This window comes from Quercus lobata, chromosome 6, assembly GCF_001633185.2.
Source record: "Quercus lobata isolate SW786 chromosome 6, ValleyOak3.0 Primary Assembly, whole genome shotgun sequence".
Lineage (NCBI taxonomy): Eukaryota > Viridiplantae > Streptophyta > Magnoliopsida > Fagales > Fagaceae > Quercus > Quercus lobata.
In genome coordinates, this window is record NC_044909.1 from 23,253,667 (window position 1) to 23,272,370 (window position 18,704).

Below are 18,704 nucleotides of genomic sequence, written 5' to 3' on the forward strand. Positions count from 1 at the left end.
AGGTCTCAATTCAATTCTCATTACTGCCTCTATTTCATTTTCAGGTTCCCATTGCCATGAAAGAGTACCACGGACATGTTATGTGTGGAAACTGGAAAGGGATCATCATTTAATTCTTGCCTAACACCAATAGGGCATTTGGACTCAGGCCTCATGGGAATTGAGTTTTAGTGTTTATGTTCCGCACGGTACTGATAATAAATTCTCTTTTCTTTTCTTTTCTTTTCTTTTTTTTTTTTTTTTTTTTTTTTTTTTCCCTGGTGGGCGGTGTTTGTTTTATACGGTGTGTTTTTATAACTTGAAAATGTTTAGTGTTCAAGTTTTTGCCTTATCTTAAAGTATACTCATCACAAAGAAGGGAGAATCCCTTGAATGCCCAAATGTCAAGTTTCACTTTTCTCCTCTTATAAATTAGGAAAGAGAATTTACAACACTCATAGCATAGGTCATCACAATTTTTTCATTGATTTGTAAAATCTTAAGACAAATTGACAAACTTTAACAGTGGAGCATCATTTTGGTAAGACCATAAAGGTAAAAAGGGTCATGATGTTAGTTAATGACTTAATGGCATGTGGGTTTGCCGGTGCGCACATGAAAGAATCACAGCTGCCGGCAGAGTATAGAACATTGCCAGATGAGCATAATAATAATTTTCAAGACAATAATAAATTGCACAACCAAAAGTAAAAGATTGCTTTCATATTGCCAAAGAAAAAGCTACAAGTAAAAAAGAGAAACATCACTGCTATTTGCTATCATTTGTAACAAAGTTTTCCCGTAACTCCAAGTTTGACATTCATACTATTGCTTGTATGACTAGGCAAAACAAAGAGGGAAATAAAAAAATAAAAAAAAAATAGTAAATTAAGGAAAAAAAAAGGTGGGGGCAAAGAAAAGCACAAATCATTCAAATCCTATAAACTCAAGAGACAGAATAGTATGGAGGGACCAAGACAGAGACACTGGAAAGAGACAGGTGGACAAGCGGTGGTTAAAGTTGAGGACTGAGTGATGAAGCAGAGGAGAGGAGGCCAATGAGGAAAACAAATGAACAACGCTTCCGCACCTGCTCCTAAATTGGCATTTGTGTTTATCAGTTGAAGCAGGCCGAGGTTGAGCGATAAAAGATAGACAGACCAGAATGAGGGATATAGTTTCAACAATATATAATGACATGTGTAAAAAATGTACACTTGCCAAAAATATGATGAAACAGAGAGACGGAAAGAAAACAATGGATGGAGGATATATTGGGTAGTGCTGTAATGTAGAAAATTTTGAAAATCAAACAAATTAAATAAAAATGGGTTTTCTTTGGCCAATTTAATTGACTGAGATACACTACTACTAGCACTGGTGGCCTCTACGGCAGGGAAGTGCACCAGAACCGGAAGTAATGGAGCCAACCATAGAAGAAGACTTGGCTCCCAAGCTTGAGGCCCTAGCATAACTGGCTGAAGCTCCAGCTCCTGATGGAGTGAAATAGGCACCATTCAACATCATATCTCCCTCTGACCTCCAATTCCAGCCCTTCCACTGGCTTGCAGCGGTTTCGACCCTCTTAGTCACCTGCACGAATCAATAATAAATCCAGTACACGCTGCTTAGTTCTAAATTGCAATGAAAAAACCATAGAGACTAATAACAGCAAGAGTTTATGAATTATATGACACCTCTTTTGCAAAAGGGTTTGTTGGTGCTGCATATCTGTTGCCCTGGCTATTGATGGTAGGACTTGCACTTCCACCAATGGCATACATCTCCCAGTGAGTGTAGTCATTGTTCACAACATGGAAGTACCCATGTCTACACCTGCATTATTAATCATGGATTGATTTCTTGTCAGATTAATTTAAAACTTTATAAAACAACCAAGCCAAGTTATTATAAACAAAGTCATCCTCTGTTTCTTTCAGCACTAAATTCATGTTCCAGCCATTTGCAACTAAAACATACATCAGGAAATTGATTTTTTTTCATTGAAGTTGTACAGAAAGTTCTGTAATATGAAAAGCAGAAGTTATTATTACCTAGGCATTCTCTGCATAAGCCCCTCTCCAAAATGGTTGTATGCGATGGTCACTTGCATTTGCTTGTCTCGTACGTAAGAATCACTATGGCCCAACAGCATCACCTGTTTTTCCGGCACATTTAATGACAGTGTCAGTCTTTTTTTTCAATTAACAAAACAAATTAATTCTTAAAGAAAAAAGAGTTAAGGAGATCGAAATGATGCAGAGTAAACGCACCTCATTGTGGTGGGTGAAATGGTTGTTGGAAATGGTAATTGAAGTTGAGCCCATGACAGCGTCAACAAGGCCATCAGCACAATTAGAGAGAGAATTGTGATCAACCCATATGTGACTTGAACCAAAAATGGAAACAGCATCGCCATCAGCCATAGTCCTCCACCCATAATGACTTGGAGAGCTCCTCACCAAGGCATTGCCAGTAGGCTTACAGTCATGGATGTGTAAACCATGAACGATAATATTAGTGACATACTGGATAGTGATGCAAGCACCATTAGCAATGTGGACATTGACCCCACGACCATCAATGGTCTTAAAGCTGTTCATGATAAGCTCCTGCTTCAATTTAATCACCATGTCCCTCTTGAACACAATCCACAGAGGCTCTTCCTGGATAACAGCATGGCGCAATGTGCCAGGCCTGGGGTTCACAGGGTCATCATCACCGGGGTCAGTCACGACATAGAAGCGTCCATCGCGGCCACCAATGGCGTTTCTGCCAAATCCAATGCCGCAGTCTGCAAGGCGCTTGCGGTTTTTGTGCCAGTTTGGGTCACAACGCCAGCAGTCATCAATGGGATTACCAGTTCCACATGAGAAGAAGCCTAGCTTCCTTCTTTCAGTACTGTTGCGGATGCTCCTGCATATATGCCATATCATCAAACACATATACCATTAATGTTACAACTCCAATGTTATGTTATTAATGTTACAACTCCAATGTTATGTTGTTAATTAGTTACATTTTCATGTCCCCATTACATTAATGTATTGCTGGTACAGTGGTACATTCAGATATACATTTCGCACTATTATAATTGCTAGTATGTGAAATGAAAAACTAGTCATTCCAATGTGGTGTGTCGGTGGAGGTACTTTTCTCCTATATGAGCTGTGTAGAGGCACGGCATACACCGACAAAAAAACAAAAACAAAAACAAAAAACAAGTAACAACTAGTTTTGTCAAGTAGTGAGACAATTGGGTCTTTTTCAGTATAACGGATATAACTTTTCTGTCCTAATTTTGGAATAGAAGCTAGTCGGCACATGGGTTAAGCTACTGCATACATAGGACAGCAATTGCATAAAATCTTTAAAATTCACAGGTTTCTGAATGTACCATATTAATTTTATTACTGTTACCATTGAAAAGGAGGATGAATTGAGGAGTTTATTGTATGATATAGATATTTCTTCATCCATAAAAAAATATCACATCCACACTTACAAACAAAATAAAGTATTGTGTCTCAGTAAATAAAAACAAACAATATAAAGTAACTTTCCAATTAATAAATTACAAAACATGATGATTAAAATTTAAAAAGGCAATTGATTCAGGTAAAAGGATGAATGAGGGTAGTCCAAAAACAGCTACGGATATATATCATATACAAATACAATTGGGTATGGCTACAGGGATAGTACCTTTACGTACTATGAGTGGTACAAAATTGGATAAAGGAAAGAGACATGTATAAGAACTTATTTCCGTGAAACATGGATCTCTCTCTCATTCTCATACACCATAAGGGCATGTGATATTAATATAATATTATAGTGTGAATAAAATCATGATCAGGAATGTAACAGATAGAGATCATGTATTTCATTCTTAGTAAAATCCAAAAATTGACAAGGGTATTTAAGGAAGATTGTTCAAAATACAGATACTTGCAAAAAACCCAAAATGAAAAAAAAAAAAAAAAAAAAAGAGTTATTGGGGGGTGGGGTTTACAGAAATAGCAAATGGGGAGTCAATTGAATTTGGGTAGGGTAGGGTTAGTTTGTTAATTTATGAAGGGCAGCTAGTAATAACAAATTATCGTACCCCTCAATTACCTACCCTACCCCAAAAAGCAATATATTCATTCAGTACCAAAAACCAATTTAGTGTAAGAGTGAGAGAACTTACATGTCAACCATTGAAGCAATCTCTTCTGGGTCATCCACTGCATGCTCCTTCTTGCCCTCAACTTTTTCCAAACTGAAATAACCAAAGCCAACAACAATACATTGTAAATAATAATTACCATACCCATCAGTATCACACCCAAAACAATTGACAACTTCCACATGTGGAAAACTTATCGGGTTGCATAAATGTACCTTCGACTAATTAATAACTTACCTACTACTACTAGTACGTTAACAAAAACCGAAGTAATTAAACACAAAAAATAAATAAATAAATAAATAAAAATTGAGATAGTGAAGTTACTACCAAAACCAATGAAGGGGTATTTTGGGTAAAGAAATTGAGAGGAAAATGACAGGATAACACGTGTCAACAAGATAGAGCGAGTAGAGCGATAAAATCGAAATGGACACGGTAACATAAAGTACAATCGACAGAGACCATGTTAGTATTGGCGCACAACGCTCGAGAGCACTCACTCACTATTCCAGTAAAACCGTTTAATATAATTAAAAAAAAAAAAAATCAGTTTCTACTTTCTAGAGAGAGAGAAAAAAAACCGAGAAGACTAGTCGTCGGCGGGAAAATGAAAAAAATGAAAATCCCACTACATATAAACATAAATGACCTCGCTACCCAGATGAGGGTATTTCTGGAAATGTGAGAGACTATTTCTCTTTTCTCATACTCGGTGACCTACAAGGGTTTGTTATTCTCAGCATCCAAAGAACCAACGTAACGGAATAAACGATCCAGATCTAGGGATCCGGATCTCAACGGCTGAGATTCTTATTTGCTGCTGGATAAGACTGTACCATTCCAAGACATTTATCCAACGGTTAAAAAACACACTATGGGTCTAAAGCAACGGCTCAGATCGGTTAAGCAAAAGCAAATAACGTTGTTTTTGTACTGTGTACGTACTAGCGCTTTTTTTTTCTTTTTTTTTTTTAATAGTTCTTTCTTTCCTACTAAAAAAGTTAAATAGATTAGGCACTGTAGTACTGACCTCGACGCCATTGTTGAATTGCTTGAGCTTTGCACTTGTTCTCTTACCACTTCCACATTGCTGTAAAAACGCAAAACACAAAAAACAAAATTTAGTGAAATACTGAAGTAGGACGGTGAATTTGCAAGTCAGAACAATTTTAATCTCTCTCTGTCTCTCTGTGTCAAAGTAGCAATGTGAGGGAGAGGAACGCCATTATTGCCACTTAAGCTAGCTCTATATGTTTGTGAGCTACTTTTTCTTAGAGAGAAAAATAGTACAATGAATGAGGAGCAGAGCTAACATTTACTGCTATTGAAAACCTCGAAAAGAGCCTAGAATTTTCACAGTTCTTGGTATATAAAAATCACAAATGTCGATAAATTTTCATATACTATAAAAAAAAATAAAAATAAAAATCACAAATTAGAAGAAGTGGTCGAAAATCGAACACAGAACAAGCTCAGCTACTCATGATATACAATACAAAATTTCACAGAGAGAGAGAGAGAGAGGAAAAAAACATTACCTAGTTTCCGAGATCTGGTCGTTCCGTACCTTCGCTATTGTCCCAACGAACAATACCAACACAACCATCAAACAAAGACCAACCCATTTCATAGACACCGCCATTGTTAATGTTATCACTGCTTTCTTTCTCTCTCTCTCTCTCTATATCTGTGTCTGCAGAAGAAGAAGAAGAAGACACGGATACAGAGGATAATAAAGCAGAGCTAAAAGAAGAGAAGAAAAGAAAGGAAGAGCAGGTGAGAGAGTCAGAGGATGAGCCCCAACGTAACGGCCTTTTTATAGAATGAGCAAGACAAAACCCACCAAAATAAAAATAAATAAATATTTTATTTTTATTTTTATTATTATTATTAAATAAATTGAAATAAAATGAAAAACAAAGGTTTTCCTGCCGTTAACTAACTATTCGTTTTTATTTTGTTTGGTTATGACTCCGGTTGAGGCTTACCTCACGGAGTTAACTAACTCAACCTTGGTTAGGTTTCACTAACTCCACCATTCTTGCTTCACTTAACAGCTTAAGCCAAGCGTGTAGCAGCAAAATTTATAACACACCATTATTATACTTCTTCCACAAAACTAAAATAGTCTTTATAGGAAGCAATTTACTCATTTTAAGAAAAGAAAAAAACCTACTTCTACAAAGAAAATTAAAAGAATTTGAGCTCAACTTGAAAAGTGAATTAAAATCCTATTCTTCTAGGAAAGACAAAATAACATTAAATAATAAATAAATAAAAATTTATCCCTTAACCAATATGCATAACTTAATCCAATAATTAACAGTCACTAACCAGTGACCACACTTTTAACTACCTAACCGCCACTAACCGTTTCTTTCTGCTTTACCAAGCGTGTGATTCCGTCGGCCACTCACGTGCCAACCATTTGCTATCACTGTATTTAATATTTACAGTTTACTGTCTGAGGTTTTTAAGGTTTTTTTTTTTTTTTTTAACTAACATTAACGATTTATTTAACCGTAGGCGTCGTTAATGGGGGGGGGGTGTGCCATGTCAGCAAGTCCGTTAAGGGAGGTTGGTGACAAGTACGGACGGGGTTCTACTTCTCCTTCTCGATTCTCGAACAGTAGTCACGGTTTATTTGCTGATTTTGCGGCAATGAATGAAGTGGATAACAATTACTGTGTACACAAAATGAAATTAAAAAACTACTACTACTACTACTACATAGTATTTTATTTTGTATTAATTACTTTTATTATTATGTGTTGCGTGGAATGTGGATATTAATTAATTAATTATGTCATTCCCAGGCGCCATTCACGGCCTTCATTTTATTTGACTCTCCCAACCGAATTCAACTAGACGAATAGTCAATCCTTCAAATTACAGGCTGTTTTTCTTTTTATTTTGTTTTGCTATTGGAATTTAAGGGGTTTGTTGTATGGTTGACAACTTTGCACTTTTTCTTTTTTTTTTTTCTTTTTTTTGGAAAAGGTGAGGACTTTGCAGTTTATATTCTAGTAATAGAAGTGCTAGGAATAAAAGTAATGTAAATTGTAAGTTCAAAGCAGCATGTGATAACATACGTTAATGCATGTGATATTACAAATTTAGCAATGAACTCAAATACAATTTTTTACAATCTAGTCATAGACCAGAGGTCCATCAATGAAAATTGAAAACGAAAATCATTTCCCCATACAAGGTGCATGGTGCCTTTTATTTTTTTGAGATAGTTTCAAATTTATGACACTTACTTTTAATGATTGTTTTTTATTATCATATTAAAATATTAATTGATTTTTTTAGTGTAGACAAGAATCGGAATCCGAATTTTTTACTCGACAACAAAAAACAAATTGTATGGTGCCTTAATTTATTGCAACCCTTTCGGTTTTATAGAACAATAATTTATAACAAATTACTACATGCTAATGCAGTCTTATTTGCACATTTTTCTTTCGGATCATCGTTTCAAGAAATGAAGTGGGTTTCATTCCTTTTCTCCTGGAGCTTAAATTAGACGAATAAATTTGACAGTACGACATTTATCTTTGATTCATAAAAATCAATTGCTCCATTGGGTTTAGATGAATTTTTTTTTATTTTTTTTATTTTGCAAACATGTACGTTATATATATATATATATATATATATATATAACCTACGTGTTTTGAAATCTAAGACCAAGTTATTGACCAGCAAAGGTGGTTGGGCATTTAGAAGTTCCTTGAAGTTGAACGAGTACTTACTACTTAATAGATACTTATCAGGGGCAAAGGCGCCGAAGTCAAGTTTGATCAAAGCATCCACATTTTAAACGCTACCATCAAGGATTTCCTCCATTTCAGGTCATATTGATTGTGATGGGAATACCATAAAATTAGACCTGAATTTTACGTACAAATGGTCATCCATACGTAGGAATTAAAAGTTTAGAAAAACTAAAATTGCGTCTTATTGAGGACAACCAAATCTAGTAAAAAGGGATCAAGATCATGGCATAAAGTGATTTAAGGTCCCTTCCATTTGCTTTTTTAAGAAAGATAGTATATATATTTTTCATGAAATTTAAATTTTCAGTAATATAACGAGTAGAGGGTTCCAATATCTCAACAACAAAAAGATCGGATGTTACTAAAATCATCAACAACAACAAATTGCCTCCATTTGGATAGATCAAATTCAGGGAGATCATCTCACCTTTCTCACCCTACCACCAAATCATCCCTCCCCTAAAAGGTTGTGCCAATCGTGCTGAATAGCAATCAAGTGTCTGCATTTATGGCATCCCAACAACCTCTTAATGTTTTGTAGGTCAAAACATTGAGTCGTCCAATTATTATCCAGATATGGTCAAACTGGTTCGATAGGTACCAATTCAATCAAAGTAGTTTGGGCTTCAAGGCTCAATTTGTTAAGGCGGGGGAGATTTTGTTGGGTGCACGACACCAATTTTTTCTATGGCCAGCTAGTATTCCTAGTTCGAGTGGATTTAGTATTTGTGTGTTACTAAGGGTTTGCGGCTAGGGTTATTTAAATAAGGATTATATGTGGTTTTGAGTGTACCGCATAAGAAAAAGAAAGAGAATACCATATAGTGAAGAAAAAAGAAAAAAGGTGCCGCACAAGAAGAAGAAAAAAAGAGTGCAGCCAAGAGGGAGCCACTTAGAGAAAGAAGACAGTCAAAAGAGAGAGCTGTGTGTGGAGAAGAAAATAGAAAGGAGAGTGCAAAGTGTTGTTATCTTTGAGAGAGATAATTTGTGTGTAAAAGCAAAGAAAAACAAAGAAAAATAAGAGAGATTTTTTCTTTAGTCGTGAGACATACACAAAAATTATTGTAATTTGATTTGATAATAGTGAAATTGATTCGGAGTTTGTCTCGTGGTTTTTCCCTTCAAGAAAAAAGGGTTTTCCACATAAATTTTGTGTTCTTGTGTGTGATTGTTATTTTAGATTGCTAATATTGTTGAAAATATTATTTGGGACCCAACAAGTGGTATCAGAGCTAAGGTTAGAGTGGAAGCAATGGCCGGAGAAGAAGGCAAGGCTTCAGGAATTGAAAATTTTGATGGAACAAACTTCGGGTATTAGATCGAGGGTGCAAATTGAAGATTATCTCTATGGGAAAAAAATTGCATCGGCCTCTTTTGGGGATAAAACCTGAAACTATGAAAGATGAAGACTAGAACCATCTTGATAGATAGGTATTTGAAGTTATTCGATTAACTTTGCCGGAGAAGAAGGCAAGGCTTCAGGAATTGAAAATTTTGATGGAACAAACTTCGGGTATTAGATCGAGGGTGCAAATTGAAGATTATCTCTATGGGAAAAAAATTGCATCGGCCTCTTTTGGGGATAAAACCTGAAACTATGAAAGATGAAGACTAGAACCATCTTGATAGATAGGTATTTGAAGTTATTCGATTAACTTTGCCAAGATCAGTTGTGCACAATGTTGTAAAAGAAAAGACCACAGTGGATTCGATGAAGGCTTTGTCTAGCATGTATGAAAAACTGTCGGCTAACAACAAAGTGTTTTGATGAAAAAGTTATATAATCTGAAGAAGGCAGAAGGCACTCCTATTGCACAGCATCTGAATAAGTTCAATACAATCACAAATCAATTATCCACAGTGGAAACTGAATTTGATGATGAGGTTCATGCATTGATTATTTTGTCTTCTTTACCAAAAAGTTGGGAAGCCATGAGAATGGCGATGAGTAATTCTGCAGGGAAAAGTAAACTCAAATGTGATGAAATTCAAGATTTGATTTTAAGTGAAGAGGTTCGCAGGAGAGATGCGAATATAGACAATGCATAAGATCAACCTTTTGTTACAGAGAACAAGAGCAGAGGTAGAAGCAGAGGACCTAATGATCGAAAATTCAATGGTAGGTCACAATCAGAAGATAGATCTTAATTCAAGGAAAATAAAGAATGCTTCCATTGTGGGAAAAATGGTCACTTAAGAAGAGATTGTTGACATTGGAATAAGGAACAAAATAAAGGAAAATATGAAAAGAATGATAGTGAGAAAAATACTACAGCTGCTATGGTTGTTAAGGATGTTGTGGTACCTATTGAAAAGTAAAAGTGTGAGCACGTTGCTAATAATGATGTTGAGTGGGTTATTAATTCTGCAACCCCCTACCATGTTATCCCTACAAAGGGGTTGTTTACCATGTAAAAAGTAGAAGACTTTGGTATAGTGAAGATGGGTATTTCTAGTTACTCAAAAATTGTGGGAATTAGTGATGTGTGCATTGAAACCAATGTTGGTAGCATTATGATGTTGAAGGATGTGCGACATGTTTCAGATTTAAGAATGAATGTATTTTCTACATTGGCTATGGATTGAGCAGGTTATTGTAACTACCTTGGTAATGGAAGATGGAAACTTACTAAGGGGTCATTGGTTGTTGTAAGAGGACATGCATGTTGCAACATGTACAAGACTCATATGAAGACCTGTAAAAAGAAGTTCAATGAGATTAAAAATTTTGAGAAGACTCCAAAGATGAGTGTTGGGATTAATGGTGTTGAAACCAAGAGAGTGAAATTCTCACTACATAATAGTGCTTTAGAAAAGGAAGTGGTAGGTGATGAAGAATATGAAGATGCTAAGGCTACATAGGATGATGATGAAGTGAAAGATCCTAGAGGTCTTGAGCAAGGGGAGCAATATCCTTCACTAGAGATTGTTGAACCTCATGAGAAGAGGATTGCTAGAAAACATCGAACTGTTAGCTCCAAGAATAATTGAGCTTCTGATGAGGGGGAGCCAAGGGATTGGATTAAGGATATCCAAGATGAGATAAATGATTTGAGAATGAAAGGGATTTACGTTGATGAGGTGTTCTCAATGTTGATGAAGATAATGAAGAAGGTCAAGATTGAAGTCGGTTTGACCGACATGGATCTGAACTGAAGAGTTGGATTGAAAATCTCCACCCATCGATGGGCTAAAGGGGGAGATTGTTGGGTGCACAACACCAATTAGATCCAGCCCACAAAGTTAAAGCCCATATGTGGCTTGTCTTGATTATTTCCGTGGCCAGCTAGTATTCCTAGTTCGAGTGGATTTAGTATTAGTATGTTACTAGGGGTTTGCGGCTAGAGTTATTAAAATAAGGATTATATGTGGTTTTAAGTGTGCCGCATAAGAAAAAGAAAGAGACTGCCGTATAGTGAAGAAAAAAGGAAAAACGTGCCGCACAAGAAGGAAAAAAAAAAAAAAAAGAGAGCAGCCAAGAGGGAGCCACTTAGAGAAAGAAGATAGTCAAAAGAGAAAGTTGTGCGTGGAGAAGAAAATAGAAATGAGAGTGCAAAGTATTGCCGCCCTTAAGAGAGATAATTTGTGTGTGTGAGAGCAAAGAAAAATAAGAGAGGTTTTTTATTTAGTCGTGAGATATACACAAAAATTATTGTAATTTGATTTGATAATAGTGAAATTGATTCGGAGTTTGTCCCATGGTTTTTCCTTTCAAGAAAAAAGGGTTTCCCACGCAAATTTTGTATTCTTATGTGTGATTATTATTTTGGATTGTTAATATTGTTGATAATATTATTTGAGACCCAACAAGATGTTTTTCCCAAGTATGAAATGCACTAGGGGTGGCAATTTGTGTTCGTGTATGTCGAGACATGAGTATTTAGTTATATAGAGTGACCCGACCTATTTAGTAAACGTGTCAAAAATTCTCAATAATAACACGACCTGTTACATTTAATCCATTTAATTAACAAGTCATGTAAAGATCAATACAAATGATTTGTTTAATAACCTATTTTATTAATAGGTCATATTTGACCTGAATAACACGTTATCGATTTTCATTTATCTAAAATTAAAATACAATTACAACCATAAATATAGAAATAAACATATAATTACAACCATAAATTAAGCAATAATAACAAAAGCTAATATTAAGCTAAACAGGTCAAACAAGTTCGTATGTTGAACACAAACATGACTCGTTTATTAAATGGGTCAATCATGTCAACTCAAATATGACCCGAACCTGTTTAACTTCAACCCATGACTTATTTATAAACAAGCTAGTCATGTCGAATTCACAAGTTATGTCAAATTTTGTCACCCCTAAAAAGTACCCGGTTAAGGAAGAGGTATTATCCATTTTAAATCCATCAAAATATACTTTCACTCACCGTAATTCCTAAACTGACTTTACCATTGGAGTGCAACTGATGAACCCTTCAGGGAGACATCCCAACTTTCAATGCTCTACCTTATCCAAATAATCCTCCTTCGTACTAGAGGTATATTATATATGTTGCAACTTGCAAGATCATTTAAATTCCATTCACCCAATAAGTAAAATGGTCCCCTACCGTTTCACAAACAAATAAATAGAATTCTGACATGACAAATATGAAGCTCCTTTTGATATATCCATGTACTAAACACCCACATCTTGCTAGCAAAGAAAGAAAATGCTCAACACTTACATATCTTAACTAGATGAATGAATTTCAAGCATATTCAGTTTTTATATATGTTAATATATATATATTGTATTAATAAATTGATTAAAGTATTCTTAAAACCTTTTAGACAATATATAGGTCACACATTCCTTACGAGAATTTCATAAAATCTGGATCAGTGCCTTACGGAATAGAGAATATATCGTCAACAACATTATCATAAATTTTTCATTAATAAATTTTTACATTAATTTTGTTTGATTGAACAGATGTTATATAAATGAAATTCATTTTCCAATTTCTATCAATTCTTATTCTTAAGTTTTGTCGAGTAGAACTTATATTATTATATATGATTACAGTTAGCTCAACTTGTAAAAATTTTAGTCATATCAAAAATCAATTAGTTTTATGATATAATAATAAAGAGCAATTATAATGAAACAAATCTTATAAATTAAAACTCTATCGTCTTTATTTTAAATAAATGAAAAAATAATGTCATATATTGTACCGGGTGGGTGTTTGCACTTTGCAGCTTGCATTAGAACACTGGTAATGCAGGAATAGAAATTTAAAACAAATGATTTGAGGGTGAAATGAAATATTAAAATTGTTTTTTTTTAATACAAGATAAAATTTATACGGTAACCTAATCTACGTGTATATATATATAAAGCTCCTTCTTAGAGATTTAAATCTCGGCCCTTATCTCCCACATCTTACAAATACCTATACTTGTGGGGTGATCACTGCTTCAAGAGTGCATGGTGGTTATTAAAATTGTTAAACCCAAAGAGATTAGGTGTGTAATTATATTAATTTTAAATCTAACTAATGCACCATAAAGTAATTACTTAATTAGCATTAAATTTAATTTATCGAACTCTTAACTATTGCCTTTTCGGGGGCACGATTATGTTCCCATGCAATCCAAGTGGCTCCCATCATGGCAATTTCTCACGCCTGGACAAAAACCTCATTCCCTTCTATTTACGGTTCTACCCTCATCATCATGTACAAAAAGGTACACACAACATCATGATCTACTGGAACCAGGACCATTGATTATGTGGACCAATGTAGCACTAGTTGGTTATGACTTTTTATGAGTTTTGACATTTTAGAGTCCAGAAGTTAAAAGTAAATAATTAACTAGGGATCATTGCATGGAATGGAGGGTCAACCAATTAGATGGTCCACATTAAGTAGACAGCCCACAAGGAGGATACATGGTGATAACTTAAAATTTAGTTCATCATGATTTGGTTCTATTCTAATTTAAAAAACCACTACTCAAGTGCCTGTTTAGTTACTATCTTTCTTCTCATAAAATAAAAATAATAACTAACAAAGAAACACTCACCAACAATATTTCTTTCAATTGTTAAATATTTTTGTTAGACTAAAAATAGAAAATAAGTTTAACAATATTTATTTTGATGTTCTCAAAGGAAAAAAAAAAATTAAGTCTAGAATCTAGTTATATTGGACCAATCACGATTGTGACACATGTTCATTTTTAACCATGTGTTATCATCGCAACGAATCCAATGCACTGAACCCAAGTTAAGTCCATTCTCCAAAATAATTAATATTTTAAAATCTTTTTTTTTTTTTTGTTCAATCAAGAATAAATCAAAGAAAACATATTCAAAAAGAAATTTTATTTTCGAAATAATTTTGATCTTAAAGAATTTTATATTGTTTTGGTGAATTTAAGAGTAGAAGAAATATGTTTACCAGACTTTTAGCCCCAAATTAAAGAAAAGGTTGGAATCAAACAGGTTCCCAGTGTTTTGCTTGGTAACCCTGTCTTCATTGCTTGATTTGCATTGATGAGGACGGTAATATTATAGACAGGCCCACAAACCATCAAGCATGAACCAATTTCATGTCTTGACATATACGCAATGGGGGAGAGAGTTAGGGAGTGAGAGAAGGGAGGGATTGCTTTTTGCTCTTTTTACTCAATTGCATCTTTTTACATAATGAAAAGGAAAAGACAGATTTTGTAGGCCAATGTTTGTTACCAAATTTCTGGCGGGTCTAAACTTATTAATTTATTTTTGCCTTTGCGCAAAGTGAGATGCAGACAGGACTTGGACTTGGACAACCACAGTATTGAGTATTGACCGGCCTCAAAGTGTGGTAAGGAATGTTCTCTAATGGAACAGACCATTTTGAGTTACCAACAATTCCGGCAATTATATGGCCTTACTTGCCCACACTGCTCCACTAAACTAGATAGGATTTAACAAATTCTTCAACTAGTTTTGTAATTCCATGGTATATTCTCCTCTTCTTTTACAAGGACAATCAATGTTCCAATTTCCTTTTTTTTAGTTGGTGTAACTATCAAATTATTCATTAAAAAAAAAAACCTAGTTTACAGCTTCATGTAGTTGTCTTTCTTTTTTCTTTTTCTTTTTTTTCTTTTTTCGTTTTTGGGAGAATAATGAATGTAAAACATGAATCTTCAATTTAATTGACACCTTTCTAGAAATCATGACTATTCAAATTCATAATCCTTTAAAAAAATATTATTTTTTTAAAGTTAGATTTCTTGTATTAGGAAATTTTCACTAGTTATCATCTAAGTATCTCATTTTATTTCAATAATTTTCATGTATATATATTTTTTTCTCTATAATATATTTATTACTTTATAAACTGGCTGAAAACTTTGTAAACTTTTTTATGTAAAAAAACTCTATTTAAAACACAAAATAATTTATTTCACTTCTATATCACAATTTACACAAGATTTTTTTATTAAAAAAAAAAAAATTGCTGGATTAATATGACTTTGCACGGTAATGGGGTGGGACACGTGCAATCTTACTGCAACATGGTTGATGAGACTTGAAAGGGATCTAGAGTGAAGGCTATACTAAGTCAGGGCGGAATCTATAATATAGGCAACGGTCGCCTAAGGCTTTCAAGTAGAAAAAGACCCCAAATTTTAACTGATAAGATCCTATTTCTAATGGTATTAATTAAGCCCAAATATTAGTCAATTGATAAAATAATATTTTTTTTATCAAATGAAAAACAAGAAGAGAGAAAAAAAATGCAACGTTTATAATATTTTTCACAACAAATCTTAAGTGACATGTTGTTACCGGTTGTTATTGATAGGTAAAAAAGTAATTTTAATGATAAGTTCAAATTCAAACCAGTTACAAATTAACACTTAAAATTTGTTGTAAAAATTTTGTAAATGAAACTCTTCTTAAAAAAAAAAATTCACAACAGTTGAGTTGGCAAACTTTTACTAGTTCTCATTTAGGTTCATCACTAATATCATATTTTTACTTACTACTATCAATTTGTCCATTAATAAGTGAAAAGTTTTGTCAAATTTTTTGTTTCTATAAAATTTCTCAAAAAAAAAAAATCTACGTGGTTAATTAGTAATTTTGCATCTAAAACAAAAGAATAGAGTTTAAGTAATATTTAATTTTTTTTTTATACAAGATAGAAATTCTACTCTAGCATAATCTAAGTGTATATGTATGTGAAACTCCCTCCTAAAGACTTGAACCTCAACCCTTAACCCCAAATGAATCAAGGCATCCTAACTCTCGTAACGAAAGAAAACATTCAATGGCAGCAACCAAAAGAAGTGATTAAAGCTATACTAGAAACTGATTCAACTGATGTTATTTTTAAAAGCCTTTCTAATAAAATGATGCATCACAAGAGGGAAATTTCCTATCATTGAAAATGCCAACCAAAAGAAGTGATTAAAGCTATACTAGAAACTGATTAATTCAACTGATGTTTTTAAAAGCCTTTCAAATAAAATGGTGCATAACAAGCGGGAAATTACTCCTATCATTGAAGATGCCCTTTTCTTTTCATTTTTCTTCATTTTTTTTTTTTTTTAATGTGAATATATCAACATTTCGTCTAATAACTTTCTAAGGCATCACTTTAGTCTAATTAAAGACCAATTAATGCTGCCGTAGATGAGTGACTTTCAAGGCTTGTTATCAAACCACCGCACACCCTTTGTATAATGGTCACTTCACAAGTATAAGTGCTTGTGGGGTGTGGGAGGTAAGAGCCGGAGTTCAAGTCTCCAAGATGAAATTTCACACACATATATAGTTAAATTAGGCTAAAGTGGAATTTCCATTTTGTATCAAAAAAGGCTTGTTATCAGCCTCATCCTACACAATTTCATTCTTTCAAAATAAAGTCATTTTGTAAAAATTGTTTGGCTAATTAATTTGATAAATTATAATTTACTGCTTAAGATTTGACTTTTTTATAATTAGTTCACAAAATTTTAATTATTACATTTAAATCTCTAATTAAAAAATAATTTTAAATGTTTGCCTAATGTTTGAACTAAAATAAAATCATTATTACTCTGTCCAAATTATTAGAAATATATATATGTGTGTGTGTGTGTGTGTGTGTGTGTGTGTGTGTGTGTATAATATGGACAAATTTGCTCCTTTTCAAAGTTTTCTATGCCAACATAAATTTCTATGAGCAAATGTAATTTCAAAATTGAGAAATTAATAACAAATGATTGAACACTATTAATTCTCATTTAATCACTTTCTGCAAATTTTTAGGTTATGTTTGGTAATAGTTTTTGTTTTCTATTTTCAAAAACTTGGTTTTGGGAATATAAAGAAAAAAAAAAAATCTTGTATTTTTGAAATCAAAAACATGTTTGATTAGTTGAAATTAAAAAAATAGTTTTTTGAAGAAAAAAATAGAAAATACTAAAATATGTTGTTACTAGAATTTGAACTCTAATGCTAACTCATTAAATGAAACAGATTCATTAAATTAAATGCGTATTTCTATTGAGTTTGGAAAACAGTTTTTGTTTTCTGTCCATTTTGATTTACTAAACAAGTTTTTTAGTCTCAAAAATAGAAAATTGTTTTTGGAAACAGAAAATAAGAGAAAAAAACAATTACCAAACATATCCTTAATTTTTTTTTTCTTTTACTGTTCAATCTTCTCTTATAAACCAAACACAACCTTGCTTCAACAAATTGCATGGCAAGAATGGAATTGAAACCAAACAATGACATAAAACGAAGTTGAAGAAAAAGGCAAAATCAAAGAAACACCCATCAATTTATAACAAGAATAATAAATTATCCAGGAACACACCTGTAAATCATTTCAATTAAAACAAAACATATTATGTACATATTATCTATTGATCCCCAAATTCAATATCTAGACACACCATATATAATCCTCAATGGGAGATTGCAAAATTTGATCAAAATCACAATGATTTACAACCATATCAAAAAACATTTAATTGCATCATCGTGCTACAATTTATGGAGAAAATTAAATTCTTTGAACATGACAAATTAATAATTGCTAACACAACCTAATCTATCACGTCTCTTATTCGGACTAGGGCTTACACATGAGCAACAAAATTTGATCATCCATATTTCCATGGGTATTCTTTGCTTTTTCTTAAAAGACACATTGTTTCACAAATAAAATATCCTTCCGAATCAAACCCCAGAATTCCCCAACAAACCTTAGGTCTCTGAAAACCCTAGATTTATGTTTTTCCTCCTCCTATTCCTCTTCCTTCCTATATTTCTAGAGAGAGAAAATGATGCCCTAGATAGATAGATGGACTAACATATAGAGAGACAGCTCAATTGAGAATTTGAGAGAGAGAGAGAGAGAGAATGGGTTTTTGGACATAAGACTTAAGAGCTCTTTCATCTAGTCACCTTCATCAAATTGGAATTCTAACTATTTCATTTAGTTCAAACTTTAAGAATTCATTGCATTAAAATTTTGTGGATTAAATAGTAAAAGCACCAAACCATAAAAGGTTAAATACTAATTTAAACATTTTTTTCTCAATGTTTTTTACATTTTTTTTTTTTTTTTCACAAGATAGAAACATTCAATGTAGGATTAAACAAAAACAAAAACAAAAACAATGGACTAAAAATGAAAGAAAAAGGTTGACTACAATTCTATTCAATATATTTTTATTGGATTTAAATTTTAACAAATATACTATTGAATTATATTTTCTTTTTATATCTTTCATGCTTGCAAAATTTTCTAAAAATC

The 18,704-nt window shown here is 33.2% G+C and overlaps 1 protein-coding gene across 1 annotated transcript; it reads right to left on the reverse strand.

Moving 5' to 3' along the window:
• Positions 1-672: 672 nt before the first annotated feature.
• On the reverse strand, positions 673-5,927 carry LOC115994984 (probable pectate lyase 8). Its single transcript, XM_031119364.1, has 7 exons — positions 5,692-5,927; positions 5,184-5,243; positions 4,172-4,243; positions 2,253-2,895; positions 2,034-2,137; positions 1,677-1,815; positions 673-1,572 (listed from the first exon to the last, which is right to left on the reverse strand). Exons 1-7 carry the CDS (start codon positions 5,793-5,795, stop codon positions 1,351-1,353), a joined length of 1,344 nt encoding a protein of 447 aa, XP_030975224.1. The 5' UTR covers positions 5,796-5,927; the 3' UTR covers positions 673-1,350.
• Between the last annotated feature and the right edge of the window lie 12,777 nt (positions 5,928-18,704).